This window comes from Gymnoscopelus braueri (assembly GCF_963280865.1).
Source record: "Gymnoscopelus braueri genome assembly, chromosome: 24".
Classification (NCBI taxonomy): Eukaryota; Metazoa; Chordata; class Actinopteri; order Myctophiformes; family Myctophidae; genus Gymnoscopelus; species Gymnoscopelus braueri.
In genome coordinates, this window is record NC_137626.1 from 26316976 (window position 1) to 26336272 (window position 19297).

The 19297-nt window shown below is 39.9% G+C and overlaps 2 protein-coding genes across 2 annotated transcripts; both read right to left on the bottom strand.

Moving 5' to 3' along the window:
• On the bottom strand, nt 1–7128 carry LOC308080192 (OX-2 membrane glycoprotein-like; the record flags this gene model as incomplete). Its single annotated transcript, XM_080421968.1, has 10 exons — nt 6946–7128; nt 5842–6180; nt 4908–5201; nt 4049–4087; nt 3871–3962; nt 3690–3734; nt 2755–2815; nt 892–1230; nt 219–512; nt 1–71 (listed from the first exon to the last, which is right to left on the bottom strand). The coding sequence occupies exons 8-10, from the start codon at nt 1217–1219 to the stop codon at nt 1–3; spliced, it is 693 nt and encodes a 230-aa protein (XP_080278094.1). The 5' UTR covers nt 1220–1230; nt 2755–2815; nt 3690–3734; nt 3871–3962; nt 4049–4087; nt 4908–5201; nt 5842–6180; nt 6946–7128.
• Nucleotides 7129–8932: 1804 nt separating this feature from the next.
• LOC308080401 (OX-2 membrane glycoprotein-like) lies at nt 8933–18260 on the bottom strand. The gene is made up of 9 exons (XM_080422245.1): nt 18121–18260; nt 13308–13643; nt 12540–12839; nt 12206–12247; nt 12035–12116; nt 11883–11933; nt 11045–11113; nt 10547–10651; nt 8933–10207 (listed from the first exon to the last, which is right to left on the bottom strand). The coding sequence occupies exons 1-9, from the start codon at nt 18179–18181 to the stop codon at nt 10153–10155; spliced, it is 1101 nt and encodes a 366-aa protein (XP_080278371.1). The 5' UTR covers nt 18182–18260; the 3' UTR covers nt 8933–10152.
• Between the last annotated feature and the right edge of the window lie 1037 nt (nt 18261–19297).

Here is a 19297-nt window from a genome sequence, read left to right on the forward strand (position 1 = left end):
TCAAACAGGCACATTGATGAACAAGAACTTACTGAAACCACTCTGATCTGCTTCAGATTTCTCACACACATCTAGGAAAATAGTAATTAGTAACATCATCTATCTATCACCCAACAATCCATCCTCCTATGCTACATACTTATCCATGAATGTCATTAACCTTCAGCCTATATGTTTGTGACCCTGAACCTTACAATGTAGTTGAAATCATCTCTCACCTTGTTTGTCAGAATAAATGACCCTGGACACCTCCTTCACAACCCCAGAGTAGGAACGCACCTCACAGTGGACCTGTGTGCCGTTGCTACAGAACCTTTCCAATGTGACAGTACTGGTCACTGTGATGGTACCATTAGCGTTGGCTACATGGATGGTGCTGTTGTTTGAAGATCCTACATCTCTGGGGACCTCCAGAGTTACTGTCGGAGCGGGACGGGACACAGCTGAGCAGGAGACAAGCATCTGCTCTGTGCCGTTGAGTTTTGTGATGCGTAATATGGGCTCAGGTTGTTCTGCAAAACCAAATGGGTATTTTGTCTTATACTTGTGAGGACAACAACCATGAGATGTGAAGTTTGGTACACCAACCTTAACATCTTAACCCTAAACCAAAGCCTTAACCATGAAATATTTGAAAGAACTGGAAATAATTTATACCTGCTGTTTCTCATCTTTGTATTAAGGACATATTACATTTTTGTTTGTTAAGGTTACAATACAACTGGTACACACACACACACACACACACACACACACACACACACACACACACACACACACACACACACACACACACACACACACACACACACACACACACACACACACACACACACACACACACACACACACACACACACACACACACACACACACACAAAGTCTTCTTACCATAAACTGTGAGACAGGTTTTCTTATAGATGGCTCCTTCAGGATAGGCATTAAATATACATCTGTAACAGCCCTCATCTGCTTTGGTTACATTCCTGACCACTATGGTACTATTATGCAGTCCTGTCTCTTTAAACTCCACTTTCCCCGGAAAGGGAGGGTTGATCTTGGTGCCAAAACGTTTGTTGTAGGTGGCAACGTCCTCCGTTCCTCCTGGTATCATTTTCTGCCATGTAACTTGAAGAACGTTCTTGGATTGTGTGAGTTGGCAGGTGAAACAGGCCTCCTCTCCCACCATGGCCGGTACAGGATCCTGTGTTTGGATCATCTCCGATTGTCCTATAAGTGGAGGAGGTGACAGTTATAAGTTCATATCATTGACTGTACCCAACATATTCTCACTCTCAGGTCGTAACTATAGTGATGAGTTGGGGCAAAAGCACGGTCCGTACACATTTGGAGCGAGGGCTCCCCTGTCGTGTCCTTTTTCAATGTTCCGGGTAGTCCCAGCTACTGAAATGCAGAACTACATTTAGTGTTTTGCATTCTGCGTGAATGCCGTGATAAAGTTAAATAGTGCCAGGCCAATTGCCTTTATGGTGTAAGGTTCTGAGGCATTGATAAGAGAATGGGGTAAGAATTTTAAGAAATGCATCCAAGTAACTGAGAAAAACTCTAATGCTTCAGTTCACTTTAACATATAGGCTTACATACGTCAGTTAATTTATCATACCTTCTGAGAAGAAGAGTTCCAGCAGAAAAACCACAAGTGTGTGAGTGAGATGAGTATTTCTGTTCAACAGACTGAACATAATGCCATGACATTGTAGCCTAATGCTACTATGTCAAACGTGATGCTAGAGGTAGATTAGGTTACATTGCCTAGGTTACTGTACACAGGAGAAACTAAAAGGAATGAGCACTGGAGCGAACTGGGCACTAAAAGGAAGTGGGCACTTGTGAACTGAGCACTAAAATGAAGTGGCCATTGGGCACTCCAAGTCTTAAGCGTTAAGCTTATTGTGTAATAACAGTACACAATAAGCTTAAGGCGTAAGACTTGAAGTTGAATTGTATCTATGACTGCATTATATTAAACAAATCGAACTGTTTGTATCATGAGACCATTATTCACACAGTAGGCAAATATTACACGGCAATAAAGTGTCATTTTTTATTCAGAACGTGGTACATTTTTGTTTGAATCAGGCATCAACTATACTATATGAATCATTTCTAAATGTGAAATACTCGCCGGAGATTTCCGTATAGTTTATTTGTCATGTATAAAGATCTTCGGTGACCATCCCACGTTACACTGTTATTTCTTATACTGATGGGAGGTGTTTTGGTTCTAGAGTGGAGGCTGTGTCCTGTGGGGCCCTGTTACCATTATTTAAGTTCAAATGCTTTGACACCTCTCCTTTTCACAAGTTAATGATGATGACAAAACATTACATGTAAACTATTATGTATTCTAAGTGCTCTAATAGTTTATTATCTAGTATGTTAGTTAGCGCAGTGATTTCTCAACCTTGTAATTTCAAGAACCCCCAATTTGATTAGGCCACGGACCACCACTTGATACGTTTTTTTTTCTTCTTTTGGGACCTCAATCTCTGAAGCTGTTTATTGTTATACATGATTTGGTCTGATATGGTGGTCTGTCATATGGGTCAGAAATCAACTGCAGCATTCTGAAGTTCAAATGTATTTTCATTGGCAGCCCTTTTAAAAGAGGTTATCTGACGCTATCTGCTGGCCGAACTGAGAATAATAATGGAACACGCGTTCATATGAAGGGGAGTTATATTCTGACGAGAGTTGGAACATGTTACCCTCAGTGGTAGAAAAATAACTCACATTTCTTACTTATTATGTAGAAATACTCTGTTACAAGTAAAAGTCCGGAATTCAAAATTTCCTTGAGTAACTAAAAGTACAAAAGTATTGGCATAAAAATGTACTTAAATTAACAAAAGTAGAAAGTACCCATTATGCAGAATGTCCAGTTTCACAAGTTTTCAACTGTATAAAATGTATAAAAATCCTTTGAAAATAGACGATCTACAAGCTCGATGCGTTGCATCGAGACTCATTGTGAGCTTGTAGATCTGCTATTTTCAAATGGCCGAAATGTATAGGGCTGAAGTGGGTAATGTGTGTTTTGTAATAATAATCACAATCTACAAAGTAACTAGTCACTAAAGTTTTCAAATAATAAAAGTAAAAGTACTATATTTGCTTCTGAAATGTAGTGGAGTAGAAGTGAAAGTATTGAAAATTGGAAATACTCAAGTAAAGTAAAAGTACCTCAACATTTTACTTAAGTACAGTACATGTACTTTGTTACTTTACACCACGTCTGCAGTTTGTGCCAGCACAGCAGTAGCCAACGGGGAATGGCTAGAGTTGATGACTGATGATAATAGGATGGTGCAAGATTGTGTAGTATTCTAAGAGTTAAAAGTATAATCTTGTATTGAAGTCAGATCTAGCGTGTGAGCCAGTGTAAAGAAATAAACAAGATGCTAAAATGTTCTCCTCCTGGTTAATATCCTGGCAGCAGTATATTGTACAATGTGTAAATTAAATGTTAGATTTTTAGGCTGTAAACCTAGCCTAATCCAAGAGCCCCCCCAGAGGGCACTACATTAAAACCAAACATACAAATATAAAAATTAAAATAAACATATACAGACATCAATTCAATAACAACAAACAGTAACATGTAAAAAGTGAGACACTATAAAATGTACATCAGGGATTTTAGCTGCCATTCTCACAATGAGACTTACAGTTGAGTTTACAGGTATGTGTCACAGTCAGGGTCATTGTTTGACCTAAAGGAGAAGTTAGAAAAAACAACAGTCTGCTATAACTAGGGACATTCATCCATCTATGTTTAGAGACCATCTCAGGTTCAGCTGAACTACAACGCAAATACTTTTATTACAGAATATGACCTTGTAATGCTACCTTGTTCCTTCTTGTTGAAGTCTGAAGAGACTAATCCAACTGTGATGATTGCAACACCACCAACACGAGCTGAAGCACAAATAGCCAATAACCTGTGAGCAAAAGAGGTAGAAATGTTCATGTATGTCTTACAATTAAAACACAAGATCACACAGACACATTGATGACAATAACTTACTGAAACCATTCTGATCTGCTTCAGATTTCTCACACATATCTGGGGAAAAGTATCAATCATAGTGTAATTAGTAACATAATTCATAATCATCTATCTATCTATCTATAGCACTGGTCCCCAAATTATTTTGGCGGGTCCCCAGATGATTAGATTAGGATAAGGATAATTCCTTTTAACAGGACATTCATGAAAGTCCTTGCGGGCTTGTTTCCAATGAGGGCCTGTGAGCAATTAGGGGTTAAGAGTCTTGCTCAGGGACAAATTTAATTTCATCGACACATATACTGGCGTGGCCTGGAATCGTACCTGGGGCAACCAGGGCCTCTGGCTCCCTAGGCGGGCTCACTAACCACTCAGCTATGGCCGCCCCTCAGATTAATGTGCAACATTGTTTTCTCAGTCAACAGTAAACATACCAACATACAGTATAAGTGTATACAGGTTATCTGCACATTTCTAAAGTGACAATTTAATAAATTTCAATACCTTTTTAATACCAAATTGGCCAAATTGTCAAATATTACATAAGAAAGAGGCAAACATTGTGAAAATAGCCGATCTACAAGCTCACAACGCCTCGCAGTGCGAGGTGTTGTGAGCTTGTAGATTTTCTATTTTCACAATATTTATCTGTGGAAACCGAGTCAAACTAAATGTATCTAAATGTAATACCTACAATTCCAAGTGCTTGTCAGGGTCCCCAGTTCAAACATGATTATTTGGGGGGCTTGCAGCCTGAAAGGTTTGGGAACCCTTGATCTATAGTACCTATATGTACAAGGTCACTAACCTCAATCTATGTTTTTGACCCTGAACCCGAAATAAAACATTACAATTGAAATTTTAAAACATCTCTTACCTTGTTTGTCAGAATAAATTACACTGGACACCTCCTTCACAACCCCAGAGTAAGAACGCATCACACAGCGAACCTGTGTGCTGTTGCTACAGAATCTTTCCAATGTGACAGTACTGGTCACTGTGATGGTACCATTAGCATTGGCTGCATGGAAGGTGGTGTAGTTTGAAGATCCTACATGTCTGGGGACCTCCAGAGTTACTGTCAGACCAGGATCAGACACAGCCGAGCAGGACACAACCATCAGCTCTGTGCTGTTGGGTTTTGTGATGTGTAATATTGGCTCAGGTTGTTCTGAAAAACAAAATGATAATTTTGACAACTTGGCTTATGCTTGTTAGAACATTGTGAGGCCTATATTCATTCAACAACCATTTTGAGATGTTAACATCTAAACCCTCTTAAATGCCAAACCTGTGAGGCAGGTTTTCCTATACGGTAGATGGCTCCATCAATAATTAAATCAATTGTTGTTTTTCCCCGCTTGATAATTTTGACAACTTTTATTCCATACATAGCCCCAACCCAACCTTAACCCATATTATTTATACATTTTCTCCCAATTTATTAATCATTGCCAGTCCCGCCCATGTGTACTGTGTTCACTGCCAACCTCCACTGCTCTGGGGAGGAGTAGAATACTCCGCACGCACATGACCACACCGCACACACACACACACACACACACACACACACACACACACACACACACACACACACACACACACACACACACACACACACACACACACACACACACACACACACACACACACACACACACACACACACACACACACACACACACACACACACACACACCCCCACACACACACACACACACACACACACACACACACACACACACACACACACACACACACACACACACACACACACACACACACACACACACACACACACACACCCTTACCATAAACTATGAGGCAGGTTTTCCTATAGATGGCTCCTTCAGGGTAGGCATTAAATAAACATCTATAACAGCACGCATCTGCTTTGGTTACATTCCTGACCACTATGGTACTATTCTGCAGTCCTGTGTCTTTAAACTCCACTTTCCCCTGAAAGGGAGGGTTGATCTTGATTCCAAAACGTTTGTTACAGGTGGCAACATCCTCTGATCCTCCTGGTATTATTTTCTGCCATGTAACTTGAAGGACATTTTTGGATTGTGTGAGTTGGCAGGTGAAATGGGCTTCCTCTCCCACCATGGCCCTTATAGTATCCTGTGTTTGGATAATTTCTGATAGGCCTGTAGGTGGAGAAGGTGATGGTTAAAGTTATTATAGAATACCATTGACTGTATGAACAGGTGCATAAGGATGAATACAATTTGTGTGTGTGTGTGTGTGTGTGTGTGTGTGTGTGTGTGTGTGTGTGTGTGTGTGTGTGTGTGTGTGTGCGTGCGTGCGTGCGTGCGTGCGTGCGTGCGTGTGTGTGTGTGTGTGTGTGTGTGTAGGTCTAATGGAACAAGCAAGCATTAACAGCTAGCTGATATTCATATTTTAACATCTAGTGTGATCGCAGAAGCCAACTAAAAGTGCGCTCCCCGAAGCGTAGATCCCCGCCAGGCCAGATTGCCTACCCAGAGCTGTGTCAGTGTGCAGCAGTCAGGACCTCGTGTATTGTTTTAATGCATTCAGCAAAAAAAAAAAAGGCTTTTGCCCATCTGTGGTACACGTATCATAGTTTGAAAACCAGTGAGCTATATCTAATTGGCTAATACATGGATTAGAGAGACAAGCAATGTCACGAGAAACTAGTAAGGTTCTCACAAACGCTTTTGTGGAATTCCAAGTTAATACATTTGCATGCAACTGGATGCTAGCACAGGGATGATACAAGTTACAGTAGGTTGTAGCATACTGTAAGTTTACAAATCAATTCATAAAGGTAGAAGTCCTACACATTCAACGAGAGCCAATGTAACAGTATTAAACCTGGGTTATGGATTGACAGGTACTGCAATATAATCTTAGTAAGTAGACTATAAGGACATTCTGTTCATTAAACTTACCTTCTGAGTAGATGACCAGTAGAAAAAAAGCAAGTGCGTGAGCGAGATGAGCCATTTCTATTTAATGACTTGACATACAGTCGTTAATTGGATCGTAAAACTAAAAGCCCAAATTCATATAACGACAAAAAGTTTTTAAAAAATCCAATTCCCTGGGAACTCTCATGAATTTGCTCTCTCTTGTTGTTGCAACCCGGAGGAGTGGCTCACAGACATAACTATAGTGTGTAGATGCCTACCAGGCATAGTACATGTAATTAGACTCTAATTACTGCCTCGCCCAATGTCCTGCCCTGCTCATTTTAACTTCAAATGGAGAAACAAACAAATGCAGAGTCAATCATTTTGATTCAAGTAAGATCTTAGGATGTGTCATATTCTGTAAACTTAGATTGTGCACATGACAGTTGGTTTTTCTAACTGCTCCTGTAGGTCAACCAATGATTCTGACTCTGACACATCTACCTGTTAACTCAACTGTGAGAATGTCAGAGAGTACTTGTGACTTCAGGATCACGAGTTCAATCCCTGCAGTCTATGCATGTCTTTCAAGAGATAAGTGTTGTATCAGACAATAGTGTCCTTGAAAAACATACTGAACCATCTGTTAACTCATTCTACCATACTCTTGTGGTTAACACATAACTGCCCCTCACCATCCTGGTTCCTGTATATGTCTAAATAAAGCAAACAAGACAGGGTCTTATAACGGCGTGGCCTCACTGTAACTATGGATAGCAAGTTACTAGATGTGCAGTTTACAAAAAAAAGAACAGCATCTAAATGCCTAAAATTTGAGATAGGAATGGAGGAGAAGTCTGTCAACTGCTGTATGTATAGCTTTGATAGTGGCACTGAGTTTTTGTGACTCAATGATCACACTGTTAAAAGAGAATGAGACAATGTTACATACTTCACCTCAACAAATTAACACCAGCAGTGTTGCAATCTATAACTGTGAGCGTATATTCAATGGAGGAATTGATTTCGGAATATTAAACACCATAGATATATCGCACATTTTGTTCAGACGAGTTCATAATATTGTTTCTATTCTGTATTCCACAGTAAAAAGTGATACAAGCCAATTTATTGTCTTTAATTTGGACTTTTACAATACCAACCGTCTGGATTCAAACAAGTCGCCTGTTCAGTTAAATTGTTTTCCCTCTTTCTTCCGCTAAGGAGGACTAACTCTGGACTAAGTCTGTGTGGTGTTGGTTAAAAATTAGACAAACCTTACCTTTATAGATACAGGGATAGGAAGTATTTCTGAAACATTCATTAATACCAAAAAAATAAATACAAAATATATATTTTAATTTCTATTTGACGTTATGAGAAAATAAATCTCCATACTTTGCTGTTCTGTATTGTTATATTTTGAAAATACGGAAAATACTTTAACCTAACAAATTCATGGTATAATAATAATACTGATAAAAGAGACTATACAACTTGTCTGACTTTATACATTTTATATCCAAAGACCGAACTTCTTCTGGGTATTTGTGACAAGTCATTTGTTTCAGACCCGAATAGTTTACCTTTTTTTTTAATGTACAGATATACGTAGGTCATATTTATGTGCATGTATTATGCATACCTGTAAGGCTGTAGTTCTCATACCGAGTTGCTATAGCCTGGCATGGCCAGACTAGGGCAAAGACATTTTCTCACGCAGATTTGTCTGGTTTCCAGGCTAGCATATCTATTCTACCACCAGCAGACATAATTCAACTGATGAAGGGTTGATTTACTAAAAAACTAAGTTATATATACGCGTGTCTGAAGAAACCCTTTCACAATGCTAATTTTCAAAACTTTGTCTAGAGAATGCATTAATCATAGGCTCTTGGGAGAAGGGGAAATATATGATTTGCTCTCTTGTCTAACCCTATCATGTTTTTGTTTGCAATCACAATCATACACAGCAATACTAAATATCCCCCCAAACACCAGCATGCACACACACACTTACATGTCATTACATTCAAACTAAAGAGATTTATTGGCATGAGAAAACCTACCTACATTTACAAGTGTCAAAAACATAATTAAAACAATTTTGGGCTGCAACAGGCCCTGGTCTTCAAGCAGCCAATATCTTCACGTCTCCCCCCTTTTCCGCTCCTCCAAAGGCTCCCAGTTGCTGCCCACATCAGACAGAATAGTACATGTCAGTGCTTTATAATGGCATTATGATGTAATGTGTTTCACAAGACATACTTGTATACAATATAACTGCATTGGTTGAAAAGGCTCAAACAAGTCTTAAGTCTATTTTCAAGCGGTTTTGGGCGGCTGGAGGTCAAATCCCCATTCTAAACTTCAGGCTGACTAGAAGACCAGTCTTGCCGGTTACATTTACCCATTTCTTTAAACATTCACCGTAACATATACATAAGGTGCTTTATAAAAATAGCAGTAAGATGACGCAGTAAAAATAGCAACAGATGTAATGATAGATATGTACATAAGGTGCATGGTTTAGGAAAAAAATATAAAATGAGACAATTAAAGTAGCTGATTATAACATAACAATTACAATTTACAATTAAGGCATTTAGCAGACGCTCTTGATTTACAATAAGCAAGGTAAGCATACATCAAATCTAGGATCATAGGTAAACCAATAACCTTACATAAGTCTAAGCAATATAATATAATAAAATAAAATGAAAAACAACCAAGTCATATAGTCATATATACACAGTATCAACAGTATCAATATCAACAGTTTAACTGTTCGGAAATCTGGTGGTAAGGGATTTTAGCAACAATTTTAATCCAGCAAGACTTGTGAATGAGTTAATTGGTAGAGAAGTGAGTGCTCGCTCAAAGACACAAGGCATTTAACCGTTTCAATGCAAACATGAAACTCGCAAGCTTTGGGCTACAGTTTCCAATATGAAGCTCATTATATTACAATATAGCCTGGGTAAAAAGGAATGAACTGAAAGAAATATACTGTACATTAACTAGCTAAGTACTGTAGCATTGTACAGGCTTTCCTCTAGTCTACATTATCGCCAGGACCAGTCATTTCAGCATTGTCTGTCTCTCCATTGCCTTTACCAAAGTGAAGCTCAGTCAAACGTTGAGTGTCACTCTCAGCTTCGCTGGGTATTGCATACCATACCGGATGTCTGGTTTGTCCTGAAGTAACTCTCTGCAGACAGTGGTTTCTGAAGTTAAGAATCTGTCTTACTCTTGATTTGTTGTTTGCAGCGTCTGTTTCGTCTGAGGGTCATTGTTCGACCTAAAGGAGAATTTAGAAAAACTATCAGCTTTGACCAGAAGAGTCATCCATCTATGTTCTGAGTAGGGCAGTTGGAATGAATTTCGGGAGTTCAATAATTCCCCTAAAAAAGTATTTGAAAGCTCAAATTGTCGTTCACATTTTGTTGTGGTTTTCAATGGGAACGGAGCGTTTTGTTGCAGATTTCTGTGCAATGGCAACAAAACATAGCAATGGCTGCATTCAAATTTTTGATAAAGCATTCCAATAGTATTATAGGGGAAGGTTGACCGACCTAGTTCAGATACTATCTCAGGTTCAGCTGATCTGCAATCATTGGAGCCCTAATATTTCACCTACCCATCAAATATCATGCGGCTAACAGGCTTCTTCATTGGAGTGCCACGTTGTCTGATCTGGCCTGGTGTTTGGGGCGTCCGTTTTATTTCAGGGTCGTTGTACGACCTAAAGGAGAAGTTAGAAAAACCAAGAGTCAGCTTTGACCAGGAGAGTCATCCATCTACTGTACTGTATGTTCAGAGACCATGTCAGTTGCAGCTGAGCTGCAACTCAAAGACCTTTATTACAGGATGTATGCATATCTGTAGTCCCAGGTTTCATTTAGGTGTCATACCCGTTTCCTGTTCCGGTTAATTTCCCCATAGCTTTGTTTTGTTGACTCTGCGGCAGATTTGAACCGGAAACATACAAATTATGGAGGTTTCATATGTTTTCAGTTCAAATCCGCTGCAGAGACAGTCAAACAATGCTATGGAAAACTGAACCAGAACCAGGGATGTCACTTTCTGCTAACCTGGGACTACAGTTATGCACAGAGCCAATATTGACCTACATTACCTATCTATATTGTTGGTAACAGGCTTGGTCTTCTCTGGAGTGCAATGTTGTAATAAAGTCACCACTGTCCTAAAAACAAAGAAAACCTGTCAATTTAAGTTAGTTTCAAAACATATTAAACCACTGCCTCATCCAGTTCCACGAGAAGTTCAGTGTAGTGCTTAGAATACAAACCTGCATACATAATAGAGTAACACTATGGCAGTAGTATTCAATTTTTAAGGTTTATGGATTAACAAAAATGTGAACAGTTCCTATCCTCTGTCAATCACAGGCAGAAACACACCCCTCCCACCAACTAGCTTTAGACTGAGGGTATGGTCGCACATTCGCAAATGCAGGGCAGTGGCCAATGCCAGCTGAGGCTAAATCTGCGTCAAAGTTCACCAAAGTTAAACTCCATGTGAGGCATGTGATGTGAATCTGCTTCAACACCGGAAGCTCTCACTTGCATACATTTAAAGTGAAGGGAAGGCGAATATTTTATTTGTGTGTGTGTGTGACTGCACCCTAATGGTGTTATCGGCCGGTCCTCATCAACTCACAATGTTGATCATTTCCCAGTTTAGTCGTAAATAACAGTGTTCAACTTGGGAAAAGTCTACAAGTTGTGACATAACACTACATAACGATAGGCATGTTGGTAAATGTTCATATAACTTCCATTCTTCTATCAAAATTGATGTATATGATTCTAACAGTTAGCCAAAACAGAGTTTATTACAAGTTGACAAGAACCAAACGAATGCACCATAATGCAAAGTGGAGTGTGTCTAATTTTAAAGGTCGACCAATTGACAGATAGACAGACAGTGGTTTCTGATGTCAAGTGTCTTACTCTTGAAATGTTGTTTGTAGCGTCTGTTTAATTTCCGAGTCATTGCACCACCTAAAGAAGAAAATAGAAAAATCAACAGTCAGCCATCTGTTCATAAACCATCTCAGGTACAGCTGAGTTGAAACGCAAAGACCTTTATTACAGAATGTTACCTTGTTCCTTTTTGTGAAAGTATCAATCCTGTGATGAGTACACCAACACCAATGACAGCAAGAACAAAAATAACCAGGATAACTGTGAAGGAAAGAGGAGACATTTTAATTTATGTCCTACAATGAAAACACTCAGGAGCCAGGACCAAACAGACACAGTGATGAACTTACTGAAAACACTCTGATCTTCAGCTTCAGATTTCTCAAACACATCTGGGAATAAGAAAATAAAGTATCATAGAGTAATTAGTAACATCATCCAAAGATCCATCCACCTACATATCCATGAAGGTCACTAACCTTCAACTTATGTTTTTGACCTTGAACCTTAACCACTTAAACCTTTCAGTATACAAAAATAGCAGATCTACAAGCTCACAACATCTTGTGTTGCGATGCATTGTGAGCTCGTAGATCTGCTATTTTCACTGAATGTTCACCCTAGAATAAGGACACTATGATTCATGTGGTTAAATCAAATACAGGAAATAAAACCATCTCTCACCACAAGCTTGTTTATCAGAATAAAGGACCCTGGACACCTCCACCCCGGAGTAGAGACGCACCACACAGCGGACCTGGACCTGTGTGCCGTTGCTACAGAACCTTTCCAATGAGACAGTACTGTTCACTGTGATGGTACCATTAGCGTTGGCTGCATGAACGGTGGTGTAGTTTGAAGGTCCTTCATGTCTGGGGACCTGCAGAGTTACTGAGGGAGCAGGACGGGACACCGCCGAGCAGGACACAACCATCTGCTCTGTGCCGTTGGGTTTTGTGACGTGTAATATGGGCTCAGGTTGCTCTGAAAAACAATCAATAATTTGAGGTTTCCCCCCGTTTGATAATTTGGACAACTTGTCTTATACTTGTGAGGATGTTTTATAGGCCTCCTGTCACCAACCCCTAACCCCCTTTGCATTTAGGTCATAGAATGTAATTCATAAAGGCTAAAAAACAAGGCCCATATGCCTATATATGGGCATATCGGTCGGATCAGCGGTTCTGGACAACCGGATCTCTGAGTTTGAAGTTGATCAGTTGGGCGGTTTTCAAGGCGGTAACTACAGATGCACACATACGCAGAGACACACACACATATTCAGAGATTTGGCGCATTTATAGTAGGATTATTTATCATCGTGTTACAGTATCTTGCTGTTATATAGTATTGTGTTATAGCACAGTCTTTGTGGAACATGTCCCAGCAACATTTCGCTGCTTGTACCTGTATGAATTAGACAAATAAACCCCTCTTAGACTTGATTCTTACCATTAACTGTGAGGCAGGTTTTTGTATAGATGGCTCCTTCAGGGTATGCATTAAATAAACATCTGAAACAGCACTCATCTGCTTTGGTTACATTCCTGATAACTATGGCACTATTCTGCAGCCCTGTGTCTTTAAACTTGAATTTCTCCTGAAAGGGAGGGTTGATCTTGGTGCCAAAGCGTTTGTTACTGGTGGCAACATCCTCCGTTCCTCCTGGGATTATTTTCTGCCATGTAACTTGAAGGACATTCTTGGATTGTGTGAGTTGGCAGGTGAAACAGGCCTCCTCTCCCACCATGGCTACAATATCCTGTGTTTGGATCATCTCTGATAGACCTATAGGTGGAGGAGGTGACAGTTATAAGAGCATACCGTTAATAATAATAATAATAAAATAAATACATAAAAGAAACAGTACCGTCCCTTTGTTTTTTGCTTAAGTTTGAGTGTATTCTTTTCATGTTACCCGTCTATTTTGTGTATATGTCTGTTTGTTTTTGTTTTAAAAAAAGGAAGCAATCCATATATATGAACAGAAATGTATAATCTTACCCTGTGCTTCACAATAAAAAAGATTTGAAACGAAGAAACAGTACCATATCAACTGCATCAAATTAGTTTTTTTTTCTTTATTTTGAAACTATTTAACGGTTACTTGACCGGACCACCATGATTGATTATAGATTAGCTCATCTTTATGTTAATGGCTGTGAAACTGTTCTCCGAGTTTGTCAATTTTGATGACTCTTTATTACTCCTTGATGGGCGGATTGCTTGTGGTTGTATTAAATGCATTTGAGTTCATCTTAAGGTAAGACAGTACTTTTTTTTGTTTGTTTGTTTGTCTTAAATATATCTATATTGATTTACTGCTTTTTACTGCATCATATGTGCCATAAAAATACTTACAGTCAGTAGTACGGTATACGGTATACTCATTTTAGGCCTGTGCCAATGTGCATTCTTTCTTACAGGCTGGTGTGTTGTGGTTTTTAAAGGTAGTAAGCTCTGATACATTAATGTGGTCTGGCTTTTGGGCAGCTGTGTACTGCTTGTTGTGTTTTAGTCTTTGGGGGGGGGGGGACATAAGACATTCCTGGTTAGACAAAAAAGGAAGTTTAAAAGAGTTGAGTGTGTGATGTAACTTAGCCCGAGTTGTCAATACAAAGATATAAAAAGAAAAGAGTGAGCACTTGAGAAGTATGGGCACCTCAATGTTAAATTGGATTTTTTTTTTTTATAAATAAAAAATGTATGCTTTGGAAATTGGTCTGAAATAAGGTAAAATACATATTTGAATATTTGACATTTTAAGGCCTAATATTTCCACAATTGCTACAAATTGCTACAAAACGTGGCAAAAAATAATAATTGAAGGTTAAATTTAGGTCTGATAATGATGTACCGTTGTACATGTTCAAATCATGTATACATTACATAATTTGACCATTTTCAAAGCATACTCTTATTCTTTACTTTTTCACATTTTGAAAATTCTTTGAAAAAGCCTTGAAAATTCCAATCCAACACGTCTGTGTGGAGACTAGACTAGATATGCATTATGCACCCACAGCTGCTTTTCCCTGGCTGGTGTTGTGCTCAAGAGAAGTGGTTCTCAACCTTTTCAGGCCGTGACCCCACAAAATGATTTGAACTGGGGACCCCTCCAAAATAATATTTGAACTGGGGACCCCCCACCCTGACAAGCACTTGGAACTGTAGGAGTTGAGGCATTACATTTTGTTTGACTCAGTTCCACAGATAAATATTGTGAAAATAGCAGATCTACAAGCAACGCGAGGCGTTGTGATCTTTTTGGCTATTTTTTTGGTTATTAAATAGGTATTAAAAGTCCTTAATGGTTATTAAATATGTATTAAAAGTCCTTAAATTACCACTTCATTGTCATCTGGGGACCCCCCCAAATCCATTTGGGGACCCCCCTGAGCCCACAGGTTGCGTACCACTGCTCAAGAGATACTCCTGGGCTCTGCAATGAGAGCACCACTTGATTTAATCAGTGCTTCTCAAAGTGGGGTCTGGGGACCTCCATGGGTCATTGAGGGGGTTCCAGGGGGACCCCAGCGAAATTAGTTAATATAGCATCACACTCAGTTTAACCCCTTTAATCCTATATACACTGGCTATTTGAAATAAATAGCCAATCTAGATACAACGGGTTGTGAGCTGAGATCTGCTATTTTCAACTTGACGAACGTTTTTTTTTTTTAATGGAATTTTCTTTCAAACATTTTAACACAAATCTTGTATGGGGGTCCATGGCACAACATATTTTCTGATGGAGGTCTACAGCCAAATACATATTAATTTGGGGGTCCTTGACATGAAAAAAAGTGTACACTACATATTTGCACTACATTTACACTGTGGTTAGTGGCATAGCCTATTGTATTCCTTGTCTTGTATTATGTTAAGAAGCCAAACCTACAGTACTTTGGATAATTATATGTAGGCTAACATTTGTTTATGCAATTTAGAGGATATCAAAATAATCATTATACAATCACTGCGTTACATTATGGCATTGATGCTGCACCTTTCATAAGCACAGTGGTGTAAAGTAACTAAGTACATGTGAGCCAGTGGACATTTAGATTGTGTTTTGTGTTTTTGGTTTATTATGTGATTTTGTGTTATATTTTCTATGGTTAATATGTTGCAAGTTTTGAAGTGAGATTATCGTTTTCCTGAGTGATATTTGCTGTGAGTTTTGCTATATTTACTTTTGCTGTGATTTATTTCTGAGAGTGTTGAGTTGCATGTTTATATTTCTTTCCACTGAGCTTACGGGTGCGTACTGAGCGCACTGGCCAATACAAAGGGTGCGTTCGGATATTGCACACCGGAGCGCACTCGCCTATTAGTTTGTATTGGCCAGTGCGCTCAGTGCTGTATTTCCGAACGCACCCCAAAGGGTGCGTTCGGATATTGCACACCGGAGCGCACTCGCCTATTAGTTTGTATTGGCCAGTGCGCTCAGTGCTGTATTTCCGAACGCACCCAAAGGGTGCGTTCGGATATTGCACACCGGAGCGCACTCGCCTATTAGTTTGTATTGGCCAGTGCGCTCAGTGCTGTATTTCCGAACGCACCCTAGGCGAGTGTGCTCTGGTGCGTAATTTTCGAACGCGCCCTAGATAATGACTGAAAGTGCAGACAGCTGGGAACGGTGACGCAGGAGACGTTCGGCCAACCGGAGCGCACCTTGGCAGGGCGGGGAGCCAGTCGGAGCGAAGGGGAGGGTACAGGAACCCAAGCCCCCAGAGTTGCTGAGAAACATTGAAGCTGCCACCCCAGTGGCCAAAGCTGGAACTGCAGGCGGGGAGAAATACATGCACGCGCAAAATATGCTGAGAGATATTTATATATATAGATATAAATATGTAAACATATTATACATAAACACATATGCATTTAGTTATACATAGGCATCTCGAGTGTATTTAATAAATATATCGCGTTCAATCCTTGACACACGGGCTGCCGTAGAACGCAAAAAGGACACTAGTGCGCATGCTCATAACTCTATGGGGGTACAAAATCAAACCAATAATTCTACTTCCGGCAGGTTTCCGGGTGCTTCAAAACGCCACTGAGCACATTCATTGAAATGATAGCTGGGGGCGGGGCAATCCGCCCTCTAGTTATATTATACCTCTATGACAGGAACGAATAGAAGAAGTGCTTGAAAATGAGCTTTGAAAATGAAATTAAAGTGTGAGTAACAGGATAGGACACAGAAGCACGATGACTAAGTGCAGGCAAGAGGGCAGCTCCCACGGGCGGGCGGGGGCAGCTCCCACGGGCGGGCGGGGACAGCCAAGGACGCCACCGCCGATGAAGGGCCAGGCTGTGAGATAGCTGTTCTATCCGTCTGGCCAAAGAATGTTGTTAGGCAACATGCGGTCGCCCGGTGGGTGCCCTGTCCACCTGTTGTGGATCCCGTCCGTGGGAGGCGGCCTAGTCAGCCTGGTTGCAGGTACAGATAGAGAGCGAGGGAGAGAGAGATGCTCCAAGATGGACGTGAGAAGACACACGGAGAGAAGAGAGAGACAGCAGGAAAACGAGCAGAAGGAAGGAAAGGAGACGAGACACGAGAGAGAGTAACAGACGGGCAGTGTGAGCCGACGGAGATCGGAGACGTCAGTTTTGTACTCCTAACAACCGCAGCCGGTTAGACTAGTCTTTGACTTATAAACAACACTTGACCTACAGAGCGACAGCGTGGCTATGCCAATATAACAGTTATCCCCAGTGTACCAGTGATCTGCCCAGTATTTTCTATCCCCCACAGGGCTTGTGGAGGGGTGTGAAGTGCTGCTCTACCCACCCGTCTTGTCATCACCCTTGCTGCTTGTTTTTATTGTTTGTTTGAATATATTTTAGGTTTGGTTTAGTGTTTATTGCTGAATTGCATTTTTATAGAAACACTTAAGTACACTTTTGATGCGTTTTTACTTGTGTGTTTCCAATTTTTAGTACTTTTACTTCTACTCTACTACATCTCAAGAGGCAAGTATTGTACTTTTTACTCTACAACTATATGAAAACATTAGTTAGTAGTTACTTTGTAGATTTTGATTATTATTACAACACACACTAACCACTTCAGCGTTATGTTCGGCCATTTGAAAATAGCAGATCTACAAGCCCACAATGCATGCAATGCAACACATTGTGAGCTTGTAGAAAATATTTTTTTTTGTACATTTTGAGCTTGTGAAATGGGACATTCTGCACAATGATTTTGATGCCTACACTAAATAATAAAACTTTGATCAATTTAACCTACCGTCTGAGAAGAAGGCTATCAGCAGAAAACCCATAAGTGTGTGATCAAGATGATGAGCCATGTCTGTTTGAATAGCAGCCGTTAAGTTTGAAATGAATGAACGTTCGCGCCTGGAAGGTGTAACCAATAGAGGTATGCCCCGCCCCCAGCTATCATTTGTATTTGAATTTGATTTCTCGTCATGTAACCTCACGTCACCAGGCAATGTTGCCAGATTCTGTGAGAGAAACAAGCAACCAGGTCTATGAAAACAAGCCCAAAAGAAGCGAGCAGAGATTGTGGAATAGTTGTCCGATCTGCGCGTCTGATCCTGCCTGGGGGCGTGGGCGTTTTTTTGTTGTCGTGAAATATCATGTTGAAATATTAAAGAAGAGTACCTCAATTTGCCATATATTGTTGTACTTTAATATATTTTGATGAGACATATTTAATATGGAATTTTTATTATATCGGGTAAAATATACCCAACATTAGTGATAATGTGACAATTTTCAACGTTAGTGTTAGAGGGTTAATTACTGAGTGACAGTTAAATGAGATAATCACTAAACCATGGTTCTCAAACTCATGTCACGGACCCCCACATTAATACGTATTTGGCTGCGGTCTGCGGACCCCCATCTGAAAATATTTTGTGCCAGGGATCATAGTCCCCAAAATAGCTGATCTACAAGCAACATTGTTGCTATGCAACGCGTTGTGAGCTTGTAGATAGGCATTTTGAAAATAGCCGATGTACTGTATGTTTATGGTTAAACTGATTTTGATGCTATAGGCCTCCAAAGTAATCTTACAGGGGGGACCCTCGATCTGGAACCCCGCAGACCCCACTTTGAGAACCACTGTACTAAACCATCACTTTATGGTTACTTCTGTATTTTTTTATTTTTTATATTTCACACACAAACAAACTGACACTCTGATACATACAGTAAAGTGCAAACCATAATAAATAGTATACAACCAATACAGAAATACAAAGGGGGGTGAATAGATGTGTATGGCTCCAAATAACCTCCTGGACCATGGAGCTGTGACTACTGTCAATACAAAGTTACAAGAGGTAGCTTAGAAGGTGATGGAGGACATAGAGATCAGAGTTGAATTAATGAATGACAATAGATTATAAATAAATACATACATAAATAAATAGCAACACACATTTAAAAGGCTTCAA